At 57.3% G+C, this 16,192-nt stretch overlaps 1 protein-coding gene across 12 annotated transcripts in view; it reads left to right on the forward strand.

Moving 5' to 3' along the window:
• The window catches only part of IQSEC1 (IQ motif and Sec7 domain ArfGEF 1), a 397,406-nt gene that overhangs the window by 350,165 nt on the left and 31,049 nt on the right, over window positions 1–16,192 (forward strand). For all 12 annotated transcript variants that reach the window (XM_054480326.1, XM_054480332.2, XM_054480334.2 and 9 more), the window contains 2 exons: window positions 3,390–3,684; window positions 8,546–9,795. In XM_054480326.1, the coding sequence (XP_054336301.1) occupies window positions 3,390–3,684; window positions 8,546–9,795 (1,545 nt within the window). The remainder of the gene's footprint in view (window positions 1–3,389; window positions 3,685–8,545; window positions 9,796–16,192) is intronic.

The raw sequence follows: 16,192 nt of genomic DNA on the forward strand, positions 1-16,192 counted from the left end.
GAGTGCCCAGAGCAGAATCCTGGACTGCCACAGGCCCAGAAAGTCTGCCCCAGGCTACCACCATTGCAATCCTATCCCCAAAGATACCCTGTCCCGGGGCCCAAAGCCACCCTGCACTACCAGCGCCAGGCACTCCCATCTCCTGCCCATTCTGAGTTCAGTGGCTGCCGCCTGATCTCTTTCCCCAACCCCGTCTGCCCCACACCGTGGCCAACTGGGAACAAAGGCCCCTCTCAAGTTCTCAGGCAGGCCTGGGCCCTCCCTCACCCCCAACCATCAGGGAAGGATGCCCTGCTCTGCCTGCTCACAGTGGTTTCAGGTCAGGTTAGAAAGGGCTTGGTGAAGGGTGGAATTCCTTCAGACTTGAGGTGAACATTGCTCCTTCATCCTGGGTCAGGGGGGCAGCACAGTGAGGGTCCCGCACTCCCCTCCGTGACGGTGCCTCCCAGCAGGTCAGCAGCAGCCCGTGGGCCACCAAGGGGCTTCCTGCTTCAGCTCCAGGGACCTGCAGGGAAACCACTTGTCTGTCTCTGTGCTTCTGTGAACTTAGGGTGATGAGATTGTTTTGAATCCTCCTCTTAGGAGTGGAGGCCCGGCTGCATCTCTTTAAGGACGAGCCCCGGCTGCATCTCTTTAAGGACGAGCCGTTGTTCTCTGTCATCTGTGCCTGGAAGCACAGATTTGGCCCCTGACAAGCGCTTCCAGTCCCGGGCGTGTGTGATGTGCACCCAGGCTGCAAAGACGAGGCGAGACAGAGGGAGGTGCACAGGCCTGGAGCAGAGGCGTGGGCTCTGGGGTCAGACAGTGTGGGATGGGCTTCCCGGTGAGGCCGTCGCTCCCCTGCGACCTGAGGCTCTGGGGCCTGAAGTCTGAGATGGGGACTCATTTGCTCCTTTGTACAGTTGATTAGGTTGGTGTTTATTGCGAGGCCCTGCTCAAAGCTTTAGCAATACAATGGCAGGATTTTCAGATCTGCCTGTTCTCCCTCTCGCCCCCTACCAAGGCACACACACCAGGCCCAAAGGAGGCTGCTGTTGGTGGGGACTGTAGGGGAGGGGGTTGGGAGACTCTCGTGATGTGGAGAATCTCGAAGGGTGGTGTTCCTCAGATGTCTTGAAGGCATTGAGTCCAGCCCACCGTGTTACTGATAGGGAAACTGGGACCTTGAAGGGAGGGGCAGCCTGCCCTGATTCTCAGTCCAATGAGAGCAGAGCCAGGCAGAGGGCCCTGGGACCCTCTCTTCATTCAGGCTCTTCTTCAGGAAGAGGCCTCTGTCATGGCCCAGCTCCTGGAGAGTGGGGTGGGCATCCCCTGCCTGACCCCGGAGGCCAGAGCCAGAAGTCTTGTCCTAATCTGCAGGCTGGAAAGCAGGTGCCGAGATCTGCAGCCCAACCCTGGCTCAGGGCAGAATTGGCAACGAAGGGCTGTCACTCCCTACCACCTGGGCCACTGGTTGTGCCCTCTGCTCCAGGCCGCCTGCTGGGGCCCCGACTCCAGGCTTCCCTGGAGCCGGTGACAGTCACATTTTGCACTGGACGCTGGGGTCCTCCAGGCCCCGTGAGGAGCAGCAGAGACAGAAGCAGAGCAGAACAGGGCTGGACCCACTGCCCTGGGTCTGAAGAAGTTCTGAAGGAGGCACCAGGAGGGGGGACCGCAGCTGCGTGGGGTCTGTGTGCCCATCTCTCTGCTGTGCCCATCTAGTGGGACCTCCACCCCAGCCCATGGGAGCAGAGGGTCTTTCAAGGTCCTTCTAGCCCAAGGTTGAGTGATCTGACAGGGACAGGGCACCTGGCAGGGTGACTGGACGTTGTATTGGAAACTGTGACATAACTCTCTCCCTTCCCTGCTCGTTCTACACTGAGAAGCCACCTGCAGCAGAAACCGGCGTCTGCACACAGTAAAAAGGCTTGCGAGTTCCAAGCTGGGATGAGCTTGTCAGCCTGCCCCACATGGCCTCACCAGGGGCACTGCTCCCCCATGGTGCTTGGAGACGTCAGAGAAATGTGTGCACGTTGCGGGGACAGAAGGTGTTGAGGCAGAGGGGAACACCGGGTCTCAGGGTCCCGCCACTTGGGCTTGAACTCTGACTCACCTACTTCCTACCTGGGTCATCCTGGCACCCCCTGTAGGCCTCAGTCTCCTCACCTGGAAAAGGGGAGTTGATGATTCCTCTTTGTAGACTGCTTTTAAGATTTAGAGAAAATGTATATACAGCATTGTATGAGTTTCCAAACTCGCCGTGACACACACCACACACAGGGGCCTTCGACAACAGACATTTATTGTCACACAATTCTGGAGGCTGGAAGTCGAGGATCAGGGCGTAGGCAGGGTGGGTTCCCCCATGCCCCTCTCCTTGGCCTGCAGGTGGTCTTCTCCTTCTCGGGTCCTCGCATGCTGCTCCCTCTATGCGTGTCCATGGCCTCATCTCGTCTGCCTACAAAGACACCAGTCAGCCTGGATCAGGACACCCCAGTGTCCACAAAGACCCTGTTTCCAAAACACAGTCCCGTGCTGAGGTGGGGGCCAGGGCTTCAACACACAAATGTGGAGGGCACAGTTCACTCACAGCAAACACCATCACAAGGGCTGGCCCCATGTAGGCATACAGTGCAGAATCGCTTTTGTTAATTATTGGGGCTTTTTTTTTTTTAGAGATGGAGTCTTGCTCTGTAGCCCAGGCTGGAGTGCAGTGGCGCGATCTCAGCTCACTGCAAGCTCCACTTCCCAGGTTCACGCTATTCTGCCTCAGCCTCCTAAGTATCTGGGACTACAGGCGACCACCACCACGCCCGGCTAATTTTTTGTATTTTTTAGTAGAGACAGGGTTTGGCCGTGTTAGCCAGGATGGTCTAGATCTCCTGACCTCATGATCTGCCCGCCTCGGCCTCCCAAAGTGCTGGGATTACAGGTGTGAGCCACCGCGCCCGGCCTTTTTTTTTAAGTTTAAATTCAGTGACGTATTTAATGCAGGTGGTAGGAGAAAAGGCGACAGAACTCGCTGAGTCAGTAATTGCTGAGCACCTGCTGTGTGCCAGGCACTGCTCTGGGCTCTGGGGATGGTCAGTGACCCAGTAGTCAAAACTGCTGTCCTCAGGGAGCTGGCATTTGCATGTGGGTGATGGACAGTGAGCAAAATCAATGAGGAAGGTGTATGGGATGTCAGAGGATGGTGCGCTTCACAGAGAAACTGAACCCGCGTGGGTGGGGTGCTGAGTGGAGGGGTTTTGCAGGGTCCTGCCAGCTGCACATGTGGACTCAACCACGGGGTGTGAGAAGAATGGGCATGGGGGCTCCTCCAGGAGCATGGTGGGGTCACGCCCCACAGCCCAGGGTCGTGTTCAGATTTCCCGCTCACCAGAAGCTTCTTGCCTCTCTCTCCTCTGCAGCGTCGAGGGCGAGGCCCCCAGCAGTGAGACTGGCACGTCCCTGGACAGCCCCTCGGCCTACCCCCAGGGCCCCTTGGTGCCCGGTTCCAGCCTGAGCCCGGATCACTACGAGCACACATCAGTGGGAGCCTATGGGCTGTACTCGGGGCCGCCGGGGCAACAGCAGCGCACGCGGAGGCCCAAGCTGCAGCACTCGACCTCCATCCTGCGCAAGCAGGCCGAGGAGGAGGCCATCAAGCGCTCACGCTCACTCTCTGAGAGCTATGAGCTCTCCTCAGACCTGCAGGACAAGCAGGTAGGAGAGCACAGCCCCTCAGGCCACACATGCAAGCGCAGGGCAGCTCTGCCCACCATGTGTGCCCCCACCAGGCATAGTGGCAGATCTCTCCCATAGACTCGAGTTGGGGTGCATATGGGCTAAGGCTGAGGGCTCTGTCCCAGTTCCAGCTCCACCTGTAGCTGCTCTCAGGAGCCTCTTGCCCCAGATGGCTCTGGCTGGCATGTATGAAGGACCTGGGTTGTTTCTGGCGTTCCTTCTGGGGACTTCCAGAGAGTCGTCTTCACATGAGGCTTTGCCATGGCCTGGGTTCCACGTGCTGCATGGCCCAGATCTGGGGGACCATGATAGGTGTCTGAGCATGAGGCCCAATGTCATCAGGACACACTGGGTACATGGCCAGCCACTGAGGTTCTAAAGACCCAGGAGAGGGCTGAGGGAGGGAGGTCCATTGACAGCATAAATATCACAAACTCTGGAAAGAACCCCATCTGCAGCCAGCCAGGGGAGGCTGCTTGCTCTATTCCTCCTGGCTCACACCTCCCTGCTCCTGTGGGAAATCCCCCCACTAAAGACTGCACCCCTCCCCCAGGGGCCTTGGCCGTTAGAGGTGGCCCAGACCCACAGTGTGCCTAGGGCTGGGCTCGAGGGAGGACAAGAGGTAGCCTCTCAGGGTTGAGTCAGGAGAGGAGAATCCTGGGGTGCAGAGGAAAGAGCGAGGCCCTGAGTGGTCCCTGGGGAGGCCAAGAGCTCTCGCTTCCAAGTCCCTCCGAGTGCAGGTGCACAGTAGGTGTTTTAATGAGGATCTGAGTGACTGAACAGATGGATGAATGAGGGGGTGAGTGAGCCAGTGCAGGGACAAGCCCCTTAGCAGTTTGAGGCTTCAAGAGAACCTGGACTCCCAGGCAGCAGCTCTGCAAGCTTGCGGGGGCAGGCTGGGGAGGGCTGTCAGACTCTCCCCAGCTCCTGGGCACTGAGCTCTAGACAGCTCCTCCATATGCCCTGGCAGCCGCCTCTGCCCCTGCTGGCCTCAGGGCCCTTTCCCGTCTTCCCAGACTCCATGCTGCAGAAGCCGCCTGGACTTCACTCCCACCCACACCCATCCTGCGGCCCCACCCGCCCTCTGCTTGCTCTCAGATCTTCCTGGTTATCCTTTTTCTTTAAAAACAATTTTTGTGGTTTTTTTTTTTTTGTTTGTGTTTGCTGGGAGTATAGATTCAAGTTGCTCCCCTTTTTGTCCTTTAAGGAGTAGAGTTCTGGGCCTGGTGTGCCCCAACTTCCTAAGGGAGTGGTGCAGATACTGCCTGGGTTGGGGGTCGTCCACTCTCTTGACAGGGAATCCCCCATCAGCCCCTTCCTCACCTGGCTGTCAGTGCTGCCTTGCAACTTAGGCCGGGCCGACAGGGCAGAGCAGCCTCTGTTCCTTTATCCATGATGCCCAGATCCAAAGTGGACCACGGTTTATAGTAAGAGATGTCTGCAGCAGAGCCATTTAAACAGAAAGGAGAAAGGTTGGGACTTAATAGAGGCCTTTGAAGAGAATTATATGCTTACTGTGGGCCTAATAGGACTGCAGCTATTCATTTTCATTCCATGCGTATTATCTGAACGCCCACTATGCACCAGACACTGTGTTGGATGCCCGTGACCAAGGCAAGGCCCCTGCTCTTGAGCTCCACTGTGGCACAGGAGCTGGACAGGAGCAAGTTAGCAATGCAGAGGCAGTTGACTTCCAGAAAGTGATGCAAACTCTAGGGATTCTCAAAATTGGGGAAAGAAATAGGGCAGCTACGGGAGACAATAGCATTGGGTAAGGCTGGTTGGGAAGACCTCTCTAAGGTGGCATTAGAGCTGGCTGTTCCAGGAAGAGGGAACAGCTGATGGAAAGGCTGCCGAGTGTGTGAGATGGAAAGGAAGGCCTGGAAGAGGTACCAAAGAGGTAAGAGGGAGGAGGCGACATCAAGGGCCACTGAGCATTTGATGCTCCACTGAGCTTCCTGGAAAGCTCAGCAAAAGTGGTAATGGGACAGATTGCATGAGAATCACCAGATGAAAAAGTAGGGTGCCCGATTCCACGAGGAGTTTTAAGTCTGGATGACACAGAGTCCGTTTTAGTGAAAGGAGCCCAAGGGCTGGTCTCCTGTGCTCTTCTGGCCCCTGGCCCACTGTGCCCTCCAGTGGCTTTCTGTCCCTGAAGCAGGAAACTTGAGTGGGTTTCAAGTACTGTCCCTGTGTCATCGAGAAGTGACAGTTCTGCTTTGCTGAAGGGCATTCTTCCTGGTTCCTCTTCTGTACTGCTCAGAAGTTTCGCTTGAAGGGACAAGTGAGGGCCGGATGGGGGAACCCTGGCCACGGGGTCAACTCCTCGATCCAGTAACCATGTGCCCTGGGGCAGCGGCTTCCCTCCGCTGAGCATCTTGTCCTTGCTGAGAAGTGGGGTAGCGAAACCCCTCGGGAGAGCAGAAGCTGCTGTGAGGTGGCATGAGGGTGTGGGGGTCCCCAGCACACATAGTAGATGAGCACATGTTAGTAGAATCTCCTCCACTGGGTCCCAGGAAACTTTTTGACCGGGCCTGGCAATAGTTCCATCCCAGAAAGAAGAATGACTCACAGTAAGTTTGGGGATGAGGAAGAGTAGCCAGCCCCAGGTCCATGTGTGTCTCCCTGGGGGAGGAACTGCCAGGGGCTCTGGTGAACAAACGCAGAGCCCACTGCTGCCTTCCTGAAGTCCCTTTGCCCCCAACACACACAGGTTTGGGCAGGAGGTCTCAGGAAAACAGGGTGGCTGCCTGGTCTTCGAGGTCCGGAGCCAGCAGGTGAGAAGGCCCTGCGGGGAGCTCTAGACCTGAGCTGGAGGTCCTCATGCTTGTGCCGCCCACAAAGTACAGTGAGGGAAGAAAGCCTTCCTAGATCCCAGCCTCGGGCCTCTTATCGGCCCCAGGGGCTTTCTAAGCTCCACTCACAACCCAAAAAATAGAAACTTTCTGCTTGCAGTTGTGGAAGTGAGGTCATTACTTGGATGGCGTTCAGTAACAGGGCGAGAGAGAAAACAGACTCTGGCCTGGGATTGGAAAAGTCATTTTGATCTGCTCCCCTCAAGCCCCCCGAGCTCTTCTCCTCCACCCAGCCTGCTGGGACCACCCAGAGCCAGGCGGCACGCATGGGCGTGCAAGGCCCTACGTGGCCCTGAGCCAGTCTCCCTGGTGCAGGCCGCAGCCTTCGATTTGCTGGCATTATTTGTTTGGCATTATTTCAGTTCTGCGCCTGCAGCTGCCTGCTCTCCTTGACAGACCCCTCGCTCCTCGAGGGCAGGGACCTCTATGCCTCCCATTCCACTTCCAGGTGTGACGTGATGCCCAGCATGTAGTGGGCATCTGGGACCATATAGGCAGGTGCAGCACTTTGCCTGGCTCCTAGCCCCACATCACATGCCCACACCACCCCAGCACCCCGAGAGGCCTGGCTTGGCGAAGAAGCCAATTCCTTATCTTGGCCGCAGGAGTGTGTTCATTGTCCACTCAAGAGCAAGGTGCAGGGAGCGGCCCTCAGGGCCCTCCTTGGTCACGGGTGCCTCAGGAATTCAGGAGGTCTGTGTGTCCCACTGAAGCGCCCAGGGTTCACCCCGCCCCCTCCCTGCATGTAGCCCAGCCCTCACAGGAACGAGCCGTGCAGGCCAGACGAGCCATCAGGAATGGCGGTGTTCATGAGGGAAAGCCAGCTCCGGAGCCTGGAGGCCTCTTGAGTATGTGTTGAGTCTTCTCTGGGCCACAGTTTGCCCATCTGTAGAGTAAGGGAGCTTAGGGCTTTACAAACTGTAAATCCCTTCCCAGAATGCAGCTGAGGGTCTTTCCAGCCCAGCTGCCTCTGTGCTTGGCATGTGCCAGCCCTTGGCCTCTGTCTCCTGGGCTCACCACAGTCATAGGAGGCAGGTCCCAGCGCTACCCCATTTAATAGATGAGGAAACCGAGGAACTGCATGGGCTCAGTGCTTACTCTGGGCCACCCAGCTACCAAGGGGCATAGCCTGGATTAGAACTCAGGCACCTGGCCTTGAAGCCTGCTTCTCAGTGCAGCAAACCCCATGGGTCTCCCTGAAACTCAGTGACCCCTCTGGCCACAAGAGCTGCCTGGTTGATGCTGTGGAAAGGAAATGAGTCCAGAAGCCTGTGGGCCTTGCTGGGATCTTTAGCCTGTCTCTTGAACTGTGCATACTTCTTCCAGGGTCTCCAAATGGGTTTCGTTAGATGGCATACCTCAAGATGCACCAGGGCCAGGGGCTTCTGTGATCCCAAGACACTGGGGACACTCAACATAGTGTATCTCACTGCCTTTTAAAGTTTCTGAGGCTCTGCACGGTGGCTTACGCCTGTGTAATCCCAGCACTTGGGAGGCCGAGGCGGGTGGATCACCTGAGGTCAGGAGTTCAAGACCAGCCTGGCCAACATGGTGAAACCCCGTCTCTACTAAAAATACAAAAATAAGCTGGGCATGGTGGTGGGTGTCTGTAATCCCAGCTACTTGGGAGGTTGAGGCAGGAGGATCGTCTGAACCCAGGAGGCAGAGGTTGCAGTGAACTAAGATCACGCTGTTGCACTCCAGCCTAGGCGATAGAGCGAGACTCTGTCTCAGAAAAAAAAAAAAAAGGTCTGAGAGAGGAAAAACATGGTTGCACTCATTTTAACTTGGTGCTTCTCTATCCAGTTTGACCTCGGGACTCATATTTTGCATAAGCCCACCAGAATCCCTCAGCAGTTGCTTTGACCAACTTTGGGACCTTCCCAGGTCGCACAGCCATGTGACTAGGAAGTGGGAAGGAGTTTGGTAGATGTCACACTGTGCCTACATGCAGGGCTGTTCTCATTCTCCTCTCCCACCCCCAGGTGGAGATGCTAGAACGAAAGTATGGGGGGCGCCTGGTAACCCGCCATGCAGCCCGCACCATCCAGACGGCGTTTCGCCAGTACCAGATGAACAAGAACTTCGAGCGCTTGCGCAGCTCCATGTCAGAGAACCGCATGTCACGCCGGATTGTGCTGTCCAACATGAGGATGCAGTTCTCCTTTGAGGGGCCTGAGAAAGTGCACAGCTCCTACTTCGAGGGGAAGCAGGTCTCAGTGACTAACGACGGCTCCCAGCTGGGAGCCCTGGTGCCCCCTGAGTGTGGTGACCTCAGCGAGCCAACCACCCTCAAGTCTCCGGCCCCCTCCAGCGACTTTGCGGACGCCATCACCGAGCTGGAGGACGCCTTCTCTAGGCAAGTGAAATCACTGGCCGAGTCCATCGACGATGCCCTCAATTGCCGCAGCCTGCACACTGAGGAGGCACCGGCCCTGGATGCGGCGCGGGCCCGGGACACCGAACCCCAGACAGCCCTGCACAGCATGGACCACCGCAAACTGGATGAGATGACGGCCTCGTACAGTGATGTCACCCTGTACATCGATGAGGAGGAGCTGTCGCCCCCTCTGCCCCTCTCGCAGGCAGGGGACCGGCCATCCAGCACTGAGTCGGACCTGCGGCTACGGGCTGGGGGTGCAGCCCCAGACTACTGGGCCCTGGCCCACAAAGAGGACAAGGCCGACACGGACACGAGCTGCCGGAGCACACCGTCACTGGAGCGGCAGGAGCAGCGGCTGCGGGTGGAGCATCTCCCGCTGCTCACCATCGAACCACCCAGCGACAGCTCTGTGGACCTCAGTGACCGCTCAGAGCGGGGCTCGCTCAAGAGGCAGAGTGCTTACGAGCGCAGCCTCGGCGGGCAGCAGGGCAGCCCCAAGCATGGTCCCCACAGCAGCGCCCCCAAGAGCCTCCCCCGGGAGGAGCCTGAGTTGCGGCCCCGGCCCCCCAGGCCCCTGGACAGCCACTTGGCCATCAATGGCTCAGCCAACCGGCAGAGCAAGTCTGAGTCGGACTACTCAGACGGTGACAATGACAGCATCAACAGCACGTCCAACTCCAACGACACCATCAACTGCAGCTCCGAGTCATCGTCCCGTGACAGCCTGCGGGAGCAGACGCTAAGCAAGCAGACCTACCACAAGGAGGCCCGCAACAGCTGGGACTCGCCTGCCTTTAGCAACGATGTCATCCGCAAGAGGCACTACCGCATCGGCCTGAACCTCTTCAACAAGTGAGTACCATGGGTGACCCCTCAGGGTGGACAACTGTGGCTTGCTGGGCCTCGGCGGGTGGGCGTGGCTGCATCCTTCCAAGCACGGAGCTTGAGGTCCAACATGGCCTATGAGCATAGGAAGCTGCCACACAAGGTCGGTGGCTAGGACGGTGCCAGCCTGTGTGCTGAGGCCCAGCCCCGCCTGGGACTGCTGGTGGGGACGGCAACACACAACATGCTGAGCAGGGGCAGAATGGGAGCTTTCTGTGCTGAAGCAACTTGAGTCCCTGGCCCTTCTGTTCCATCACCCCCAAGTCCACCATAGCGAGTGGGGTATGTTGGGCCATGCCCTGCCCAACTTTGGATGTCAGGCCTAGGGGTGATGTGGGACACAAAGGCCTTTGAGCAGGGGTATGACCAGTTGTGTCAGTGGGGGGCAGGGGCAGACAGGAAAGACCCAGGTCTGTGTCTTGTGGGGGATGCAGGCCAGACCTGAGGCCATGTCTGGGGGTAGTGAGGAGTGCTCAGGGGCAGTTGCTGGCCAGACCCAGAACCGTGTCCTGGATGGAAGGAACTCAGACAGATGCAGGCCAGACCCAGGGCTGTGTCTGGGGGTCTTGGGGAGATGCATGAGTTGGGTTCATGGAGTGGCTGCTCCCCAAGGGGGTCCTGGAAAGGTGCTGTCGACCATCCTGAGAGCAGATCCAAGGAGCGATGGGTATTTAAAGCAGACTATTCTTAGCACAGCCAAAAATAGCAAGAGGAAGGGGAGGAGGGCTGAGCACTTGGCCTGGGGGATGTGCAGGCTCCTGTCCAACCTGAGATTTCTCGTTATTTCCACTCCCTGGGCCACTGGGATTTGGCCTCATCAGATGCTGGCCTGGCACCAGCTCCCCTGGGCTGGTGGTTCCTGACACACATCCGGGGAGCCAGGGGCAGACGACAGTTTTCCCAGGAGGTCAAACTAGGGTGATGAATGGCGCAGTGGGACCTGGCCACCTCAAAGCCAGTGCCTGAGCTGGCTCCCTCTTCTGTCTGCCCGCTGTTCTCTCTTCTCCTAGACTGGGGGAGATGGTGCTTTTGAGCCATTCCTAGGACACATGGAAGCACTATCTTGGGATGTCAGAGAGGCCTGTCTCAGGAAGAGCCTCTGGGGAATGGTGCATTCACTTGGGGCCAGCAAGGGGCAATGGCTTACTGGTTTGCTCAGCTAAGAACAAAGAGTCTTGGACATCTCACATCTACCATCTTGGACATCTCACATCTACCAGGATGCTCTCTCCTGAGCCTGTGATCTGCCTGTGGCTTGCTGCAGAGTACGGCTGCTCTCACTGCTGCACAGGCCACGGCCAGAGCAATGCGCTGGACAGGGGAGGGTTGCGTCCTGCTGGCCCACCTGACATGGTCCCCGAAGTCTGTCCCCACTGCTCCTGGGCACAGCCCAGCTCCAGGATCATCTCTCGACCCAGGCCCTTGTGCCCTAGTGGGGAGGCTGGGATAACCAGGGGTCCCTGCAGAGTGGACAGGTGGAGGCCAGCAGTGGGGAGAGAGGAAACCAGGAAAAACCACCTCCCTCAACCAGCCAGCTTTGGTCTGTGTAGATTCTTTCTTATTCAGTTAACTTTTAATTATCTGTGTAGCACGTGAATACATTCTTCACAGAAAATGCATGCCTTGCAGCTCAGGATAACATCCTCCTGGACTCAGCATGTTGCAGTCTCCCCTTCCAGATTTTTTTCCTGTGCATTTGTGTGCACTCCTGGGAACTCTAGACAGCCATGGTTAAGAACACAGCTTGGGGCTTGGTTGCCTGGCTTTAAATCCTGGCTGTCCCCCGTCCTATCTCTATGTCCTTGGGCAGCATAACCCCCAGTCCTACAGTGGCTGCATCTGTGAAATGGGCTGATGCCAGGGGCACCCTCCTCCCAGGGTGGTGAGGGTGAAGCGTTGGTCTGTGTGAAGTGCTGAGAGCAGGACGTGGCACAGGATAGGGCCTTACTATGTATTAGCTGCTACTGTTGGATCCTTGCTGACATCACTCAGGGCGCAGGACTGTGACATTGTCTTATGAGGGTATCGCTGGGCTCTACACACAGGCTGCCTTGCTCCTGTGTGCTGCTGAGTGGTAGTCCCCGCTGTGGCTATAGGTTATTTGGCCAGTTGCTTCTAGCTTTTCATAACTAGCACTAGTGTGACAGTGGTTGTGATCCTTACACACACGCCTGGCAGGCCTCTAGATCATATGGCTGGAAGTGGAATTGCTGGGTCTTAGCTAGGCACGATTTTAGTTGAAGTAGGAACTGCCCTTTCCCTTCCCTTTCTTTGGCCCTGTGCCTGTGTACCACCTCCACTTCTCTCCCTGCGGGGTGGTATGTCCCGGCCTTTGCCCGGCCTCCAGCACAGCTCTCAGTTCCCACCCCTTCCTAGCAATGAAGCAGTGAGCGTTCCTGGCACAGGCCTCTGTCTGGGGGGCCGCCCCCTTTAAGGGAATCATGTACCAAAGTGGGAGAGCCAGCAGCAAACGGGGAGGAAGAACAGAAACGAAGCCTGAGAAAGTGGTGTGGGTTGGTGGGGAGGGCATCCCAGGGGCTGCCGAGGTCTACCAGGCCTCCAGATGTTCCTCTGGGCATCTGCCGCTTAATCCCACCTGGCCCAGCTGACAGCCACACAGCTGGTCTGGCTGGCAGTGCCACGGGAGGGCGGGGGTGCAGGAGCCAGAGGCAGGAGGGTTTCCGTCCTGGCTCTGCCACCTATCAGCTGCGGGACCTGGGGCAACTCCCTGAACTCTCTGAGCCTCACTGTCTGCACCTGGAACATGTTTGTGCAGTGGATGGCAGCTGTTGCGGTCAGCGAGGGCTTCTGTGTCCAGAGTGAGTGCCAAGGGAAGGGAGCTTCCAGGGCTGGGCTTTAGGAAGACCCAAACAGGCATTGTGATGGGCCAAGCAGTCAGAAATAACGAGAATAGCTAATCCTTCCATGTGCTGACGGTGCGCCAGGCGCGGTTCCCAGGGCCTGTCACGCGCTAACGCACGTTACCCTGTGCAGTGGGTGAGCTGAGTCTCACATAGTTGGTAGGCGACTAGGGACGTCACACCCTGGCCACTTGGCTCCTGAACACATCCTCTTAAAATCCATGATGTAGGAACTGCTACCACAGGTATAGCCCTGGGCTCCCTACCTCCTCACTGGGTGACAGATCTGTAAACTGAGTCCAGGAGGCAGAGCCACACCATTTGTGGGAGGCCATGCAGCCCTGCGGCACATGGAGCTGGGGCAGGTGCCCAGCAGAGACCTCACTGAGTCTGTCACCTCCGTATTGGAACCCCACCCCAGCATCTCCTGCTCCTGTACCTGGTACACGCCGTCAGGGGTACATGCCTGGCTATGTCCACTTTCTCTCTGTCACTTTCCTCCCTGGAATGAGCCCAGGTGACCTTGTCACAGGTGAGCCACCCCAGACCGCTCCCACCTCTGCAAGAGCATCCTTGGCCCCAGAGCTGCTTCATGATGACACGGGCACCCTCAAAAAGGAGCGAGAAGCTTGTCTCTGAGAAACATGTATGCAAGGCTTGAGTGGCCACCTGGTGTGACAGTGTGGTTGGACTACTTGACTAAGAGCTTTTCACAGGGGCCTCTGACGCCCTTCCAGCACAGGGCCCTGTACCTGGAGGCAGTCCCCTTCTGTGGACCTGGCCTCCCCTACACTCGGCACCCAGCCCCTGGGGCCCAGCAGCCTCAGGTCCCATCCACCTGCTGGAGCTACTGCAGAAGGGAGGCAGGGGATGCTGTCGCAGGGATCCTGCAGGGAGCGTGGCTGTTTCACCCTTCCAGCGCCCCCAGGGGGCCATTCCCCTCCACCTGTGGGAACAGGGCTCAGAGAGTACCCCTGATCTGCATGCTCTAGCTCTGTGCTCCTTGTATTTAATGTGTCTGCTGTCATTGATAAAAATAGCAGTGAGCAGAGCCGGCCTGTGCAGACCCTGGACCAAGCGCCAGGCCCCATGCTGAACACCTTCCACCTATTGTCTCACTGAATCCCCACAGCCATCCTGGGAAGCGTAGGTGCAGGCAGCCAGGCTGAGAGCCCAGGCCCAAGCTCAAGGCCACACACCAGAAGTGCTGGGCCCAGAGGATGTGCAGTGCTGCTCCCGTAGCCTGTGGTGCTGATGGTGTAAAGGATGGGCTCTCTTAGGAGCACTCTGAGCTGGGTCTTTGGAGGTTGGGACCCCCCTCCCCTAGACACGGGCCACTGTGGCCTGTAGCCCTTGATGCTACCCGCAGCCCAGGATCCCGAGCCCTGGCCTGGGTCTGAGGTGGCTGGTGCTGAGCCTCGGAGAAGAAGACAGTGCCAAGGGAAGCCCTGCAGGGGGTGCTTGCCACACTTCAGAGGGTGATTCTCCTGCCTTCTCTCTGGGATCAATACCAGGGAAGCCACTTGGGTTCACACTACCAGAAAGTGCGGTGTAAAAGTCAGAGCTGGATGGAGCAGGCAGCCTCCGGAGGTGGCGAGCTTGCTGGCCCTGGCAGTGTGGGAAAGGCTGGAAGCGGCACCTCTCTGCAGGACCCTGGGTTGCTGCATTGGAAGGGCATTTCCAGGTGTGCAGGGACTCTCCGAATGCTGAATTTGGTGAGTCTATCCTCACCCCCGCAAGCAGTTAACAGTTACCAGGGCTCAGACCTCTGACCATGGAGATCCTCGGGCACTCCAAACACTGTGTTGGTCTCTGCGTTAATCATGGCCTTCTCTGTTGCATGTGACAGGAACTCTATCAAACTGGGTTAAGCAAAGAGGCTTTACTGGTTCATGGACCTGAAAAGTCCCGGGTATTTCTTGGCTCCATCTGCCTCAGGGTTGGCCCTGCCCCTTGCCAGATCCTCCCTGACCCAGGGCAGGAGGGCCATCAGAGAACCCCAGGCCTGTAGTCCGACCTCAAGGCAACCCCAGTAGGAGGAAGAGAGATTCACCTCCACTCATTGGCTCCTTCTGGCTCTTGTGCCTCTCCCTGAACCACTTACTTGGGCAAGCAGGATGCAGGGCTCTGACTGGCCTGGAGCAGAGAGTAGAATCTGCCCACTAGGTCTTAGGGCCTGAGCTGGAGGGTAGGCTGGGAAACCTGGAGGCTGAAGCTAGGTGCTTGGGCATCCATCCACTTCTACATCTCTTAGGCATCCTGAACAGTTAAAAAGGACTGGAGCCAGGCACAATGGCACATACCTGTGGTCCCAGCTACTTGGGAGGCTGAGGCAGGAGGATCGCTTGAAACTAGGAGTTTGAGGCCAGTCTAGGCAACATAGTGAGACCTGTGTCTTAAAAGAGAGAGAGAGAACCCTTTTCTGGATCCTGCACACCCCTGCTGGGAAAATACCAGGGTAAGCACTCAGTGCTTGGCTCCAGCAGGTAGGTGTTCCCCACGTGCAATCCACAGCCTTGCAGCGGCTCTTCCTCAGAGCCTCACACAGCTCACTTTTCCCACCAGCAGCTCAGCTTGCCGCTGAAAGACAATGAGAGATGCGTGTGCAGGAAGTGACTGGTGCAGTCTGTGCTTACCTGTCACACTTGAATCTGAATCGTCATCTGATGTGAGGAAAAGCTGGCTCAGCCAGCTTTAGAGGAGGCAGCTAAGACCAGACCTGGGAGCACACAGCAGAGATGGAGCCAGGAGGCTCTGACTACACTTCCTGCTGGGGCATTTTAGGGGGCAGCAGGGCCGGGGGTACAGAGGTGGGTCAGGTATAGATGGTGAGAATGTTGCAGGCAGCACCTGTTAATGCTGGGTCCTTACAGGGTGGAATCAAGAAGAGCTAAAGAAAGAGTAACGGGTATACACAGAGAGACTGTGGGGATGGGGTGACTGCAGAGTTGGACGGAGTGGATTTTCAGCAGCAGGAAGGGCATCCGGAGGGTAGAGGGAATTTTTAGGGACTTCTGGGGCAGAAGCGTGGATTATAAGTCCCAGCACCCTTCATCTTGCTGGGTAACCTGGAGCCAGTTTTTTGACCCTTCTGTGCCCCCATTTTTTTTACCTGTCAAGGCTTTTGCATTGGCTCTTCCCTCCACCAGGGACCCTCTTCCTGGTTCTCTGCCCAGGCTCAATGCCATCTCGTCAGGGTAGGCTTTCTTGCCCGTCCTTCTGCCCCTTCCAGCTGAAGTCGATGCCGTCCCAGCTTTCTGTGGCATCACCCTGGGTGAGTTCTCCTAGCCCGGGCCTCTCCTTCCAGCTGTGAAGCCTGAAATGGTTTCTGAGGCCTGAGGCATGGTACGTTATGAGTACGAACTCATGGATTCTTCACAGTAACTCTGTTATGTGAACTGCTATCATCCCCATTATACAGAGACACAGAAAGGCTAAGTTACTCTGGGTTGCCCAGCCAGAAGTGGAGCTGAGACGGAAGTGTGGGCTTCTGGCTCTCCCAG

The sequence above is a fragment of the Pongo pygmaeus genome, chromosome 2 (genome assembly GCF_028885625.2).
Source record: "Pongo pygmaeus isolate AG05252 chromosome 2, NHGRI_mPonPyg2-v2.0_pri, whole genome shotgun sequence".
In the NCBI taxonomy this organism is placed as follows: Eukaryota; Metazoa; Chordata; class Mammalia; order Primates; family Hominidae; genus Pongo; species Pongo pygmaeus.